The 16,058-nt window shown below is 45.9% G+C and overlaps 1 protein-coding gene across 4 annotated transcripts in view; it reads right to left on the reverse strand.

Annotated features, from left to right (window-relative positions):
- Nucleotides 1-16,058, reverse strand: part of PPP4R1 (protein phosphatase 4 regulatory subunit 1) — an 803,115-nt gene that overhangs the window by 163,433 nt on the left and 623,624 nt on the right. For 3 of the 4 annotated variants that reach the window (XM_085607334.1, XM_085607333.1, XM_085607331.1), the window contains exon 15: nt 738-899. The exons of the other annotated variant lie outside the window; for it this stretch is intronic. In XM_085607334.1, coding sequence (XP_085463460.1) covers nt 738-899 — 162 coding nt within the window. The remainder of the gene's footprint in view (nt 1-737; nt 900-16,058) is intronic. 4 annotated transcript variants of the gene reach the window in all.

The raw sequence follows: 16,058 nt of genomic DNA on the forward strand, positions 1-16,058 counted from the left end.
AAAGGCACCAAAGCAGCTCGCAGTGTGATTGACAACCTAGTAATACGAAATGGACTTCACTGTGAACTATGGAGATTGCCCAATATAGATACAAGGTAAAGATATGGCACAGCATAAAGTGATTGCAAAGTGTGTATGGGAAAAAAAGAAATGTATGTTTACCATACATTTCAATAAAACTTGCATCAAAGTCATTTTGTTTAATTGTAATCAGTTAAAGTCAATGTATAAAGTGAAAAGGTGATTTAAAAAAAAGATACGTCCCAGCATATGAGTACTTGCCTCCTGAGATACTATTTTTTGAGAGGCCAGAAGAACTAGATTCGGCAAAAGCAGTGCGGTCTGTAACTTCAATCAGCAAAGTGCACGAAGATTTTGGCAGAAGTTGACTAAATACCAGAAAAGCTACTTTACGTTTTGAAACCCGGACAGCTTATCCATACAGTTCACAATGTATTCTGCAGATATGTAACCTCATTATGAATTTACGGGACCCTATAGCAGGACCAATATCCTCGAATATGAGAAGGTTCTGTTTTCTTTCTTTCTTTTTTTAACTATTCCTTAGCAATAGATCATTGTATTCTTTTACAACTGCAATTTTGGTTTCAAATATTACTGCAGCATATATATGTAACTGTACTTATTGGTGTACAAAACCTATCTGTAAAGAGTAGTGAAAATGTTCAAACTCCATCTGATAATTAACCCCACATACGTATGCATGCAATCCTTACCTTTAAAAAATCATACAAGTGTTTAAGAACACCTATCCTAACTTCATCTAAATCTTTTAAAAACCCGTTGAAGACTGGAACCAGATCTGCAGCCGTGAGTTTATCTCCAAGAATCACAGCGATCTCATGGATAGAGAAGGCTAGAGTTCTCCGAACTTTCCACTGAAAAGGCAAGAGTATATTCTTTAATATTAAGGGCACACGGTAAAACAGATTTATAAACTCACATTTTCGACAGTAATTATTAGCTTTGTATTACTGAGTAAATAAAAGTAAACTCGAAGTTGGATTTAAAACGAGTTTGGAGTATATTTTCAGTTTCAATTACAAATGTAACACCTAAATGCGTACGTCTAATTTACACACAGTAAAGGCACAGCTTGAGTAGCAACAGTGCAGACTCCCCCATCGCAACATATAGAGGCCACCATCGCAACATAAAGAGGCACATTACAGCCAACAGAAAAAAAACCACACACATACAACACCCCCCCCCCCCCCCCCCCCCCCACACACACAATATCAACCCACCTCAGGCAAACTACCATGTCCTTGGAAAATTGGACTCAAAGTGGGACATTCTATGTAAAGATCGCAATGACAGAAATATCAGAAAAGGAAGATTGGATTAATACTGTGCAGTGAGTAATATTTCTAGGTAGAAGCAATAGGGAGCAAGACTTGACTTTAGCAGAGCAGTAAGGACAGGGATGTGGGAAGGACTTGCTATCGCATTTATGCTTGGGTTTCAAACTCCGGTGCATCCCGTGCCTATTTTCCGTCAATGTCTGAAGGAGAGAACGGGTGGAGTCTGAGCGGAACAAGAAGAAAGAAACAGCGTCCTGGGAAAGTAGGGGCACAGGAGAAAATGAAATCGGGGGGAGGGCACCACAGTGGGAGAGGGGGTTGCACCACAGCCAGCGGGACAGGGGGCACCACTGCGGGAGAGGGGGGTACCACAGCGGGTGGGGAGGGGGGAACCACAGCGGATGGGAGTGGGGGCACCACAGCAGGAGGGAGGGGGGGCACCACAGCAGGAGGGAGGGGGGCACCACAGCAGGAGGGAGGGCACCACAGCGAGAGGGAGGGCACCACAGCGAGAGGGAGGGCACCACAGCGAGAGGGAGGGCACCACAGCGAGAGGGAGGGCACCACAGCGAGAGGGAGGGGGGCACCACAGAGGGAGGGGGGCACCACAGCGGGGAGGAGGGGGCACCACAGCGGGGGGGAGGGGGCACCACAGCGGGGGGGAGGGGGCACCACAGCGGGGGGGAGGGGGAGGGGGCATCACAGCGGGGGAGGGGGACACCACAGCGGGAGAGGGGGACACCACAGCGGGAGAGGGGGACACCACAGCGGGAGAGGGGGACACCACAGCGGGAGAGGGGGACACCACAGCGGGAGAGGGGACTATGACTGGGTACATACAGTAGGGATAGTAAGAGGCCAGATAGATATGCAGATCCCATCTACAACAAGCATTTGCAATGCAATAGGTCTCGCATTTGCGAGACTTTGAGCTACTGGCATTGTAAATGACAAAACTTTTATCTAGGTGTTGGTTTTCAAAACATAAATAAAAGGCATTGTCATTTACAATGCCAATAGCTCCACACACAGAAGAAAAAAAATCTGATCTCCAGGCAGGCACCTGAAACAGAAACCACACACAATTGTAGAGCTGCTGATCTCACTGCCAACGCCTACGCAATCCCTGATATCGCAAAGTGAAAACAAAACCCAGTGTTAGAAGTGGGGGGGAACGGAAGGGCACGGCGTGCCCCTACTTTTAAAAATTATGCTAGTCCGTGCCCCTACTTATTGATTTAAAAAAAGCGTCCCCGGACTGCCCTAATTCAGGCCCGGTTCTAGTAAGGGCTTGAAGGCAGGCGCGAAACGCCATGGGGCTCAAAGTGCTTCAAAGCCCCCCCACCTCCCCCGTCCTGTGTGTGCGCCCGGGCGCGCGCACACAGACAGTTTGAGATTATCGCAGCCGTACCCGAGTACTTCACAGGTCTTTAAAAGACCATTTACATGTTAACGAGGCTTTGTTTATTTTTTCACCGCTTCATCTCCAACAGGGGCATGGCGAAAGGGACAAATCCTTTCTTTGGCTGTGGTAACCTTTGCCTACTGTCCTGCTGCGTGGATATTCTTTTTCTATGCAGCGCAGGAGAAAATAAGTTTGTTTATTTTGATTCACCTTTCCCAACCCCTGCAGCTGCTTATCACATCAGGCTGCGACACTAAGATTGACTAATGGAGTAGGTAGGAGAATGTGTCACTATTTGTTTTTCTTTTTAAATTCTGCACAGGTGCAGCAGGACATGTACTTTGTTTGTGCTTCATTTAATCCGTTTTTATCATTATCATGGCTGATGCAGGACAACAATAGGACAATAAAACAAGCATTTACAATGCAACGGTCTCGGCATTGGTAAAGTTAGAGCTATTGGCATTGCTCATGACATTATTTTTGTTTATGTTTTTGTTTTTAAAACATTTAAAGAAACGGCATTGTCATGAGCAATGCCAATAGCTCTAACTTTACCAATGCCGAGACCATTGCATTGTAAATGCTTGTTTATTTTATGAAATCGAGCTTCAGATAAAATGTCGACAGTTCCATTAAATGTAATATATAGAAATGTACATAACAATAACATTCTTGGAATATCTAATCAACATTTCAAAATTTGGAGAAACTAAAGAGTTTCTTCCCTGCTTATTCAACCAGCATGCGGTAAATGAAAATACTAACTCAACGAGGCGGAAAGCATTCTCAGATCACAAGTGAGGATAAAAAAACGAAGAAAAAAAAAAAACACACCAAAAGTAACCGACTCGACCTGAAAGCGCGTTTCAATTGTGCTATACGAAATGCACTTTCAGGAGGGCTTGTGGCAGCACTCTCTTAAAACAAGCTGCAATTTCACATAAAGGAGCACCAGTTGCCCTGCCTGTTTAGATGGCAAACTTTAGCGCACTGGACAGAGTCGCACAAGCGTACACGTACATTCAGGCTACTTATGTTGCAGTTCTCACCTATAAAAATATCCTACCCCCCCCCCCCCCCCCCCGTTTCATACAGACGAGGACACAGCATAACCAACCAAAAGAACACAGTGTGCCAATGGACTTGCAAAAAGAATACGTAGCCTTACCACCTCCCTCCTCATGATAGATAAAAAAAAATGTCGACGACGTCTCACCAATAACTGAGTCTGCTTCCTGGAAAGCCGTAAAGAGGCAACCCCTTGCACCGACTCCCGCAGTTGGAGTCCATAAGGGGCAGAGTCCCCAGATGCCACATTCCTTTCCATGGCTATTACAAGCTGGAACAAACCGATTTAAAGTGGTGTCTCTTAAACGAGGCTAAACATGCCGAATTTGGTGTTTTACATATCAAAATCTGCATGTACCGGTATTTATAGGGCCACTCCCTCCTCTAGGTAAATTTGGGAAGGTTTTAGATGCCAAATTTTACCTAAGGAAAATTGCAGATTATCTGGTATTTACCACAAAACTTGTAATTCCGATCCCTGCGCAAACAGTAGTTAGCGCAGGGATCGGAAAAGAACGTGTCACTCGAAACAAGGAAAGCAGATCCCAAATACGATCACCAACCGTCCCCTACTTAGGCGAACCAACCATGTATTCATCCACTCGTTATAGCTAGTCTTCAACGGATGTCATTTGTCCGTAATTTTAGCACTTCCGGGTCGAATTTAACAGCAAATCTCAAGGCTCAACGTATTCCAGTAGTCGCCTGGGAGTGGGCGGTACTGCTAATGTATAGTCATCTAGCATAAGAGTATTAGGAGCACCCCAGCCAATCCTAGTGCGTCGTTCAGAATTCCTACGTGCCGATTGGCTTCTGAGTCCAAATGTGTTGGATACGTTCACCCTTACTGGAGAGACGGGTTAAGGTTTAGCTGGAATCTCAGTTGATCCGAGTTAATTAGTTAATTTACCGGTGTGGGATTGTGTGTTTCGGGGTGTACAGTTCAGGTTTGACTACTGCCGCGCTGCAGGTGATAGAAGTGAGCTATTGCTGGACCTTCACTTGCCTACTTAACAACTCTCAACCGAGCACGTCCCTTAGGTCTTTGTTTTGTGGCTCTAGCGGGGCGTGAGAGCCTGGCAGTGTGCCATCGTGGTACGGGAGAGCGCGAGAAGTTGCTGAGCCAATACACGATATAGAGTGAGAAAAGTTGTCCATTTGAAACTTTTTTGCCACGCTTAATATGATTATAACAGACCTGTTTTAACGGACATGGCAATGATTTTAAGCTAAGGTCCGAGATTATTTAAAAGGGCAATGAATAAGTGGTTTTATTTCTAAACAAGGCAAAGCAAAAGGCACACCACCGCCTTTCTCCGAGGCAGAGCAGAAATGCCTCGGAGAAACGCAGCGTCCTTTTCGGATTCGGGGGCGTGTTTTGCTGTTGTCTCCTCCCTGAGACGTCTCGCAAAAAACACGCCCCCCGATCCGAAAAGGACGGGGCCTAATCTGAATGACTGACCTCTTCTCCAATGGCTGGCCAGCATTCAAGAGGCCAGCCAATGGAGAACAGGGGAGAAGAGGGGCGGGTTCAAGCCCCTCTTCTCCAAGTCATTAAATCTCCGACTTCCGGTTCTGCCTTTCGGCAAACCGGACGTCCTCGACCTAAAAAATGCCCAGATAACGCTGGGGATTAATGATGCTGCTGGAGAGCAATCATTTCTCTGTTAGTAGTTAAGTGCAGATGAACTGTATTTTATGTGGAAGCTCAGTGGGTTACTGTCATTGTGACAGAGATCCTTGTGTTACTTGAAGTTCAGAAGTTACAATCCTAACATAGGACAGTGACCAATGAACTGTCATCAAAGAGCTGTATGCAAACCTGAATGATATAGTTAGAACTTCGCGTTTTTTGTTTTGTGATATAGTTAGAACTTCCCCAGTCTTTCATTATTCTAATGTTGCTAAAATGAGTATCTTTGGGCAGATATGCATTTTTATCAGTAAAGCCAACCCCTAACCACTGGAGTACTCTTTAAATCCGGAGTTTGTGCTTCTCCAGACCAAACCCTCTTAAAATAACTGCCCACCAGTATGGATGACATGTGATTCATACACCTTGTAATCCTCATTGGTTTATGTGACATTCCCTGTAGGCCGATTTACATACTTGTATGATTCGTTGTCTCTGTATAATGTGTGCGTGGTGTAAAGTACTGACACACACTACACTGATATGAGTAGCGCTACACAACAAATTAAATGCATATGAGAGAGGGGCTACGTAAAGCTGAGGGGCACTGTTGGAGGGTGGCAGTGAGGGAATCCGAGGAGGAGGTAGTGGGAGTGGCTATGGAGCGATGAGGGGCACTGTTGGAGGGTGGCAGTGAGGGAATCCGAGGAAGAGGTCATGGGGGGGAGGGGGGAGCTAGGGAGAGATGAGGGGCACTGCTGGAGGATGGTAGTGAGGGATTCTGAGGAGCAGGTCATGAGGGGGAGGGGCTACAGCGAAATGAGGGGCACTGGTGGAGGGTGGCAGTGAGGGAATCCGAGGAGGAGGTCATGAGGGGGAGGGGCTATGGGGAGATGAGGAGCACTTGTGGCGTATGTCAGTGATTATTGGTGTGGCGCCAAAAAAGACTTTCGCATCAGCGCTAAAGCTGGCCTTGTCATGGCCTTTCTGTTTTTGTTTATTTAATTAGCAGTCGGGTCATAAGGGCTACTGTGGAACATACTTTAAAGTGTGTGCTAATTATATTTACTGCTATATTCAATGTTTTAAGTTTGAAGGTGATTTTACTAATGTTTTTACCGGGAAAAATGAAAGTGGAGCCCGATGGTGCCTGATATGGGGCTGGGGCCCAAGGTCAGCTGTGAGATAAGGTGCACTGGAGAGGAGTAGTGGATAATCAAGCCTGTCTGGGGTCAGGTGGAGGTAGCAATGAAGAGGGATCCTCCATGAAGGCTCGAACAGAGGGAGCCCAAGTAGTGTCACTTGCCTGATACTACCACCTCAGAAACCTCCTCTTCCCATCAAAGGAAAATTACATAGAAAAAACAGTTTTTGAGAGTGATAATATTTAGAAAGAGATTTGGAAAAGAGTGCGATTTACTGGGCCTTGTAAGACTAAGAAGAGATAAAGGAGGGCCCGGAGGATTTGCAGTCTGGGTGTTGCTACTCCCAAGATAATTTTGAAAAAAAAGCTATAGGGTCAAATCCTGCATTTTATTTTCAACACCCCATTTTTACACAAATTCTCTCAAAAGCCATTACTGTGCCAAGACAACATCCCCAGGAGTTGACCACATTTTTTTTCAAGATGCACAATATGTTCCTCCCATAAGTAAATATTTACCTCCACTTTGCCAAGGCCTGTGTTTTGTCCTGCTTGCTCACATGTTATCTCACTCAGGCTCACTACCCCCATTATTCATTCTCATTCACTTTCCCTTTTACTCAAAATTGCTCACTTGCACTCACTCTTCAACATTCGGTATCACATTCTCACTCCCTCAGTCTCACCACTTTTTCCTACTCTGATTACCTCATTCTAACTTACAGTTTCACTTACTCTACGTGACTCCTTCTCACTCACTTTCTCTCACTTTCATCGACATACACTCTTTCACTCATGCTCAGTTACATTCAGGCACTCAATCATTCACACCCACATTTACTTACTCACACTCATTCTTCTTTGCAGGACACTTGAATACATATGTGCTATACTATGTTTGAGCAGCTAGCTGGATGACATGAATAAGAATTATTTATTTATCTCACTTGTAAAGCGCACTCTCACCTAACAGGCATCCTGGCGCTGACAATCAAGAGTGCACAATTTGTGGATAAGAAGGAGCCCTTGTGGGTTTCCGTGAGTCAGATCAGATTCTCTTGAAGAGTTCCTTTGTCTCTGAGCACTGCTTAACACATGTGTACAGGAGGAGCCCTATATTCATGTCCTCAATGTTTGAGACAAAAAATACTCATTGATTTCTGAATGAGAGTAAAAGCGTTAAGGTAACATGTCGTTCCTGCTTATATTTTGCATGCTTTACATAATCCTGCATTCCCTATGAGTATTTGCTTTTCCCAGAATGTTGTTCCTTTTTTTCAGGCACTCCATAATTTGAAATGAGTCACATCCAGGTGCTTATAATGGGGCAGAATTGGGTTGTAGGTGAAGACAGTGCTAGTTTCACTCAGTGGGGCAGAAGGGTGTTCGGTGGGGATATGATGTGGCATTCTGGCCAGAGCTACCAAATTTGGAACTGGGGAACCTGGTTCAGCCTTCGTGCCTTGTCCATCAGACCACTCCTGAGGGAGCACCCATGACAGACTTTAGAAAGCCCCACTAGACCTTAGAAGCCCTGGTCTCTTAGCAGCAGCAGGTGAACCCTACCGGTGGCCAGTTGGGTAAACTTGAAGCCCTGTCCACCACAATTCATACCCAGGTTCACCACCAGTCTTGCGGGCAGGTCTACAAAGCAGCACACCCTAGAGCAGCAGTGGCTTTGTCACGCAGTAGTTTTCCTGCAATAATAAAAGTCTCCCACACAACCCCCACGGTTTTTGACGCATTCATAGATTTACAAGGACTTGTATTCCTGGGAATGCGGCAAAATCTTGCGCTGCCCCAGAGGAGGCATAACTAGGAGAAATATCTTTATTTCTCCTTGTTTTTTCCTCTTTCAAACTGTGCTTTATTCTGCAGCTCACATAGAAAGATGAAAAAGCCTCTCAAGATTGTTTTTGTACAGGAAGGTGCCCCTTCCTGCACAAAAACAATCCTGCATGCAAAGGAGGCACCCTTGCACCATGGGGCAAGTGTGCCTGCATTGAAGCTAGGCTGTCGAAATGGCACCAATGCAGGGAGAAAAGACCGGAATGCACCATATTGGATAAATACGGCACATTCCCGCCCTTTCCCTTTGACGCAGGGCAGCGCAGCAAAGTAACTTGCTGTGCTGCCCTGGGCCACCATTCCCATAAATATGTCCCTAAGCTCACAAATAGTAAATTGACCACACTAATTATCTGTGTAAGAGCATGTATTGATAAACACAATGAGCCACTGACCTTTTTCTTGGACCTTGCTGAGTTGCCAAGCACAGCAGCAGATCTAATCTTAGATACCTTACTTGCATGATTAGAGAGACACGGTTTTACTGATGAGTATTTAAAAAGTCATTTGGTTCAGCTTGTAACAGATGGTGCTTCCAATATGATAGGTAGGAAATCCGGTGTGGCAACTCTTCTGAAATTGAAATATCCACAGTTGAGTGCAGGGCACTGTGCTAACCACAAGCTGGAGCTTGCTGTGGGTGATGTTTGTAAAGAAGTCGCAGGCATTAATCAGCTCAAATTTTTTTTTGATAAACTATATACCACCTACCATGCCTCTCCGAAAAATCAGAGAGAGCTTGGGGAATGTGCTCTGGAGGTAGAAGTAAGACTTCTGGCAATTGGAAAGGTGCTAGATGTATGTTAGGTGTCCTCAAGTGAAAGATCTGTGAGAGCTGTTTGGAATAACTACAAAGGACTTATTAAACATTTCATGGAATCTTCAGAAGACTCAACAAGGAGTGACATTGAGCAGAGGAAATATGCTGGTTTAAACCGTTTATTAACCTCCCTGGTGTTTGTTGAAAATATGGGCATTTTATATGATGCTCTCACAGAATTGGGTGACCTATCCAGAAGGCTGCAGCGGCGTGATATGACCATATATGAGGCCGATCGTTCAATACAGATGTTTGCTACAACTGCATTAGATGCTGCTGAACGGATGCAGTTTGCTGGTGTAGGACTGCAACAGAACAAAGGCTGTGTTAGCATCAATAGGGCACAGTTCTTTAGGAGCTTAGCAAATAACCTGCGAAAAAGGATGACAATGTCTAATGCATCAAATGTTTCTAGATGCACAACCACAAACAATGATGAAATAGAATACAAAGAGTTAGTACATAGAATGAAACTCCTACAACCAGTTTATTGGCCAGATCCAGTAGACATCTTATACGGTGAGGGAGAATTACAAAACCTTTGTAGCAGGTTGCATGTATTTGATACCAGGCAGTACATCCTTGGTTTCAGAGAGTACAAACAAAATAAAAATTGCATCTCTGAAAGCCTGAAACCATTAATGCACATTATAAACACCTTTTGTACCTCAACTGCTGAATGTGAACGGGGCTTTAGTGTAATGAATGATGTGCTCACACCACTGCGGAACAGAATATCAATCAATCGTCTGTCTTCTACAATGTTCATAAATATCGTGGGGCCACCTGTCATAGAATTTAAACCTGAATTTTATGTTCAGAAATGGTTAGAAAAAGGGAGGAGAAGTGCAGATGAAAGAAACTGCATGGCTCGGAGACAAATGGCTTATGATTCCACTTATAAGCGTATTTGGAATATTCTGTGATTGGAAACATGTCCCACATTGTAAATGAATTAAATATAAACAACTTGTATATTAAACCTCAAATAAACATGTTTATTGATTCTTTGAATTAAATAACGTTATAAGCTGTAACTGGTCAGTGAAATGCCAAACGTTCAAAAATTGGTATGTTTTGCTATTTCTAGCCACACCTCCGACTCCGCCCACTAATCCAATCCTTGGTTTATTCCCGCCCCCCTGAGTCTCCGCCCACAGTTCCCCTACTTTTTTTTCCCCACTTCGACCACTGACAAAACCACACCGAATGCCAAACCCGCTGATCTCACTGCAGGCACCGAAGCTCGGTTTGCTAACGTGAGGAGTAAACAAAACCAAATACAATGGCGGGATGCATATTAAACTCAGTCCTGCCAGCCATTAACAGTGGGATGCTCGTGGAGGGAAGGCTGTGTCCCGTGCCGGGGTAGACTCCATGTCCATACTGCCAGCTTTTACGTATTGCCGCTTCTCATTACATTTCCTATGAACCCCTCCCTCCTTGTTATCTAAACCCCTAAAACGAGTGCCCTGGTACCACGCCTTTCATTCTACTCTATTCAGCACTTTGTTATTGTGTCAATGAAGCGCAATAGTATATACTAAAAGCTAAGTATCGTGGCAGGGGAATGTTAAAGAGGAAGGTATGTAGAGCTGTCGCCCCTCACCTCGCACCCAGAGTCGGTTTCCTTTTTACGTTACCATAAAAGGATATTCTCATGTTTTTACTATGTGTTTGCTACATTACCTTTAATTTTATTTCACGTTTGCTACAATGTGCCGTGATGAGATTTAATGCATTGAACATATACGGTTCCCCTTCTGTCTGCCTCTAAATGGCAGGTCCTAAAATTTTGTTATGTGCGTGTACATAAGACTGGATTGAATATAGCGCTTCCCAGTAAACCAGTCCCCTCACGGTGCTGACTCAGTTTTCCATGCATCACTCAGGCCAGTTTCTCACGGCAAGTCTCTCCTCTCGCCGTCAGACTGGTAGGGGGTAGCGGTGATGAAGATTGGCGGGGGAGAGTAAATGGAAAAGAGGAAGGGGGAGGGAAGGAGTGAGAAAAGAGAGAGGGGGGAGAGAAACACTCGCAGAGCTGCTGCGCCAGAGGCAGCCGTTCAAAGAGGTGGAAGAGAACACGCTGGCAATGGCGGTGCCATGAAATGAAAGGAGAGACGGGGTAGAAAGATGGAGAGAAAGGCATACCCTTCTGAGAGGGGAGGGGAAACGGGGGAGGGAGAAGGAGAGAGAAAACTGGAGGCAGGGGCAGATAAGAATAAATGACTAAGGGGAAGAAGACTGATTGAGGAGAAGTGTCATTGCAAGGGGACGCGTTTTGTGCGCATCAGCAGCAGGGCTCCTCTCGTGCGTGATAACCCAAGAACGGGGGCCTTAAGGAGTGAGGCGCACGGGCTCTAGATAGATGACCCCAATGACCCGTGCTCAGCACCAGAGTGTGAAGCTGCTCTTTTATATTTATGTTGCCCTGTAAGCCTAAGGGACTTAATACACTATTAACGCCCCTCAAAGTAGGAGTCGGTTCCATTCTGTGGTACATTAGAAGAACTTCATCTGTCAGGAATTTCTTCACTTTGCATTCAGGACATGTCCGGGATGAGGTTTAAAAAATGAGATCTCTGCTGGCCCAAAAGGTCCAGCGTGTGTATCTTTTATGTGCTGCCAGGTGCAACAAAGGGTTTCTAACGGGAGAGTTCTGCAACCATGCACGGTGTCAAACCCCAGACCCTTCGGGATTTTGCAAATTCATTGCAAGCAAATTACAAATAGACTCTAGAGGATGATGAAAGGAGTACCAGGTCTTAAGAATAATGGGGTGTCCCTTATAAACCGTGATCAGACTGCGAGGATCGGCCTGGGGCTGTGCTTTAAGTTCAACCTCAGTTCTACCAGGTCGGGTTCCCAAGAGCTTCGCTCGGTGTGTGTGTGTGCCTGCTGCGAGGCTTGCTTCACATGTGCAGACGCAGTGCCCCCCCCTACACCCTCCTGGGTCACGTGGCTTCACCTCCGACCCTAGATCATGCAGCTCTCGCATTGAGGCACTGTAACTATGTGCAAAGTAGGTCTCCTAGCGCTTCGAGGGTTTTGAAAGGTGACATGTCTGGTGCTGCACAAAGCAAGTCTACCGTGCCGAACTAAACGCCACTGATTCGTGGTGCACAATTTATAGACAAGGACCACGAGAATTAAGTGGGGGTGGGGGGGGTGAACCTAGCATGTCGCCCAGAGGCAGGCTGCTACTCTCACCATATAGCGCCTTTATGTTCTAGGCGCAGGGCCTGCTGGAGGCTGACACAAACGCGTGCTTGGTGCAGTTTCTTTGAGCGAGAGCCCCTCCGTTCTAGGCGCTATCGAGCGCTTCTCACTGGTGAATGGGAGCAGCAGTTGCCCCTGCTTCAGGGAGGGCGCAGTGAGTGCAAAGAGCGCCGGCGCGTTTCCGCCATCAGTAGAAACAAGCGCTTCCTGCAGCGCCCACAGGCTTCTAGTGAAGGCAACACCTCAGCCGTGATCACAAACACAGTCTTGTGAATGATCATAAATGTGCGAGCGATCTGTGAAAATGAAAAATATTACTCGTGGTCTCGTCCATCTACTGTTGTTCGTTAGCAAAGTGGGTGCGTTATCTGGACTCTGAACGATCGGCTGAAAGGGGGAGCAAGAAGTACTGTGATATATATCAAAACTGCTTACGTTTACAAGAATTGTTGATGGAGAGTAAAACGACTGAAGTATAAAGACAGGGATTACCTACACGTAAAACATTATTTTCATTTACTTGAATCACTTCTAGAAAGAAAGCAGCATAAAGATAATAAACAAGCCCGGCTTCTAAAGTGGTCCGGACGCTCGCGTCCGCCGCGAAAGTGAAAGTAAGTTTGTGACGCGGCAGAGCGTGGCGCGCGCGCATGGCGGGGGAGGCATTCCAGGCGGGGGAGAGGACCCTTTGAAGTATGATGCCGAGGGCACCAGTGGGCTGAAGCGCTTCCCCAAACGGATTGCATGGCGGCACGATGCACGTGATTGTGCGCGTGCTCGCCATGCAATCCACTTTTGGGAGCACTTTGGGAGCCCCTCTTACTAGAGTCTCGCATAGCAATTGCGTAAACGCAATAGCTAGGCGAGACCTAAAAAGGATCTATTTAAAATGGACATAAATAACGTAAAAATAGTATGTGCAACACATTCACATGAGTTTTCTAAGAGGAGCGGTAAGCTTGCAGCTACTTTTTTGGGGGGTACAGGATGATTTTTCCATATATATTTTCATCTAAAGTGAAACACAGAGAATGTCTATCCATGCTGTGATACTAAAAGAAGAATTTTTACTGCGCTGTTTTATTGGGACTAGTGTCCTCTAGATCAAGTTAGCGAAGTCTGTAGTAGAGGCTGCATTCTCATTTAAGGTCTCAAATTGTCCTAAAGCCGCCATTCTTTTTGGGGATCTGTAAACCGGATGAGTACCAGCTGCTGTTTTTCTTCTCCTTTGGCATCTTTTCACTTGCCACTTTGGCCAGTATTGTCTGAACTCTTTGGCAAAAAAATTGAGGCATGTTCTGCCAAAGTCTAAGCGACAACAGGAGGAATTGGCGGCGAGCGTGGTAAATGAACAACAAGAATTTGCAATGGAATAGGTCTCGCATTTTCAAGAGTTTGAGCTATTGGCATTGTAAAATGACAATACCTTTTATTTACGTGTTGGTTTTAAAAACAAATAAAGACATTGTCATTTACAATGCTAATAGCTTAAACTCTTGCAAATGCGAGACATTTTGCATTGCAAATGCTTGTTGGCAAAGAGCTGGGGGTGGGGTAGTTGAGTCCGCACGGCGCTGGTCACCGCGTCCTGTCCTGCCAGCTCAGGTGAAAGGGGGCGGGAGAGGTGAGGTGGTCCTTGGAGCCCCATGTTTTCCCTCGTCAAACTTGCTGTCTTTCCTCCCCTTCATTTATTCCCCTGTGAAATGGATTGAAAGAAGAAAAACATTTTGTGTAAATATCGCTCTTTGGCACAGTCTGTCAGAACTGCAGCCTTGGGACGTAATTGGGCGGCGGGGGGGCTGGAAACTCGGTAGTCCGTGATGCGCTGCCCTGGCTCGACCTAAAAAAACGTAAGTGGCCAGAACGAATCAAGAACACGCAACTGTGTTTAACGCTTTTGAGAGTGCTTGCTCTTTAGTCCACTCAATCACGTTTTATAGGTGCCGGCTTTAGAACGTTGACCTTATTTGTAGCTGTTAGTGGGCACCATTGGAACACAGGGGTGTCACTCTTGAAAAAGCATTCTTTTGGTCGATCTGTGGGAAGGCACTCTTATCGAGCAGCAAAAGATAAGTTGTGTAACTACCAACAACCACACAGACTCAGTTCAGCAACAAAAATAAAATAGCCCCCTTCATGATCGAAATTCTATACAATATTGACTCTTAACTTGTTTGAAATATCACCCATTCTCTTCTCGATAATGCCTTGCTGCCTTGGTATCGGTCGTTGCATATATTTATCTAGATGATGACTGACGCTACTGGCATCTTGTGCTGTATACTACGCTCTGCACCTGATTTGCCGCACTCACTCATGTATCTCAAATGTGACCACCACTTTACCCTGCAATGACCCCCAATGCCACCTGTGGCTAAACTCTGCCATATCAGTTCAACATTTGAAATTATTTGCGTAGAATCACTCGATTTGTTGAAGCGGGGAAGTAGCGACCAAAGCCCACATTTCATGGATGGTGCCTAGAGGCAGTCAGACTCGTTGCGCGTCGCAGGCAGAGGTTAGCAGGGCCCGTCTCCTCTGGACAAACGCGGCGCCTGGATGCTTCTCTCTCTGTCTCCGGCGAGCGGGCTGCTGCAGCGTTAGCAACCCTATTGTTTAACTAAACAAGCTAAGCGAAAACATGTTATGTCCCCCTCACGGGGGAGAGGGAGGGAAAGTGAAAGCGCGCCATGCACGCGTTGTCCTGAAAACGCTGTGGAACAGGAGATGTGCGCGTATACAGAGTGCACATCTCCTGTCCGTACACATCTCCTGTCCCCCTTCCGACGAAAAACCGATGACAAAAGATATCGCCAAGCCGAGCAGCACATGCGCTGCGTCGCTAGGAGAGACCTAAAAAGGAAAGGGCAAATCCTTGACAGGCAACCTGCAGGATCCACTGGTCTTAGGAAACTGTATCAGTTGGGCAGGTAAAAACATATACTACCTCTATCCCCCATTGGTTTAAGTGACTGCCTAAGTGGGAATTACAATGGCTTGGTGGCATGTCGCTGTAACCCCGTCATGCTGGAAAGTCTGCCTTTGGAGATAAGCCAGGCCCTGGGAGTAATCCCTTAATTCCCAGAATTGCAGGCCCAAGGAGCAGCTCTTAGCATAGCTATCTATTGAATGCCCTACAACCGAATCCGCTTTTTCCCCAATACAGCCAGGAGCCATCACAAGTCATGTCTATGAGAGATGCCACCACATCCCCAGAAAAACAAGTGAAATTCTTCTAGGCGAGATGGCGAATGACCACACTATTGTCCATAGCGTGACCTACAAAGTCTGTGGTGTACGGACCGGCATGTAAAAATTATTTGGCTGCATCCTATCAACCATGTATTGTCTCGAATGAAAGGGTTCCAAAACTCCTTGGGGAGAGCGGGCAAGATCTTCTGTGCCATGTGCTGGAGGGGTTGGGTGTATCTGCCTAGCAGACAGACTGCATTCAAACAGCATAAGGCTAAGCTGGGGAGGAGAATGTCCTCTTTGTCAAGTGTGCCAATGTATTTAGAATCTCTATCAGGTGGAGCAACAAGAAATGCATTTAGATTTACTTCACTGGCTGAAACCTCCACCAGAAGACTTTC

This window comes from Triturus cristatus, chromosome 5_2 (genome assembly GCF_964204655.1).
Source record: "Triturus cristatus chromosome 5_2, aTriCri1.1, whole genome shotgun sequence".
In the NCBI taxonomy this organism is placed as follows: domain Eukaryota; kingdom Metazoa; phylum Chordata; class Amphibia; order Caudata; family Salamandridae; genus Triturus; species Triturus cristatus.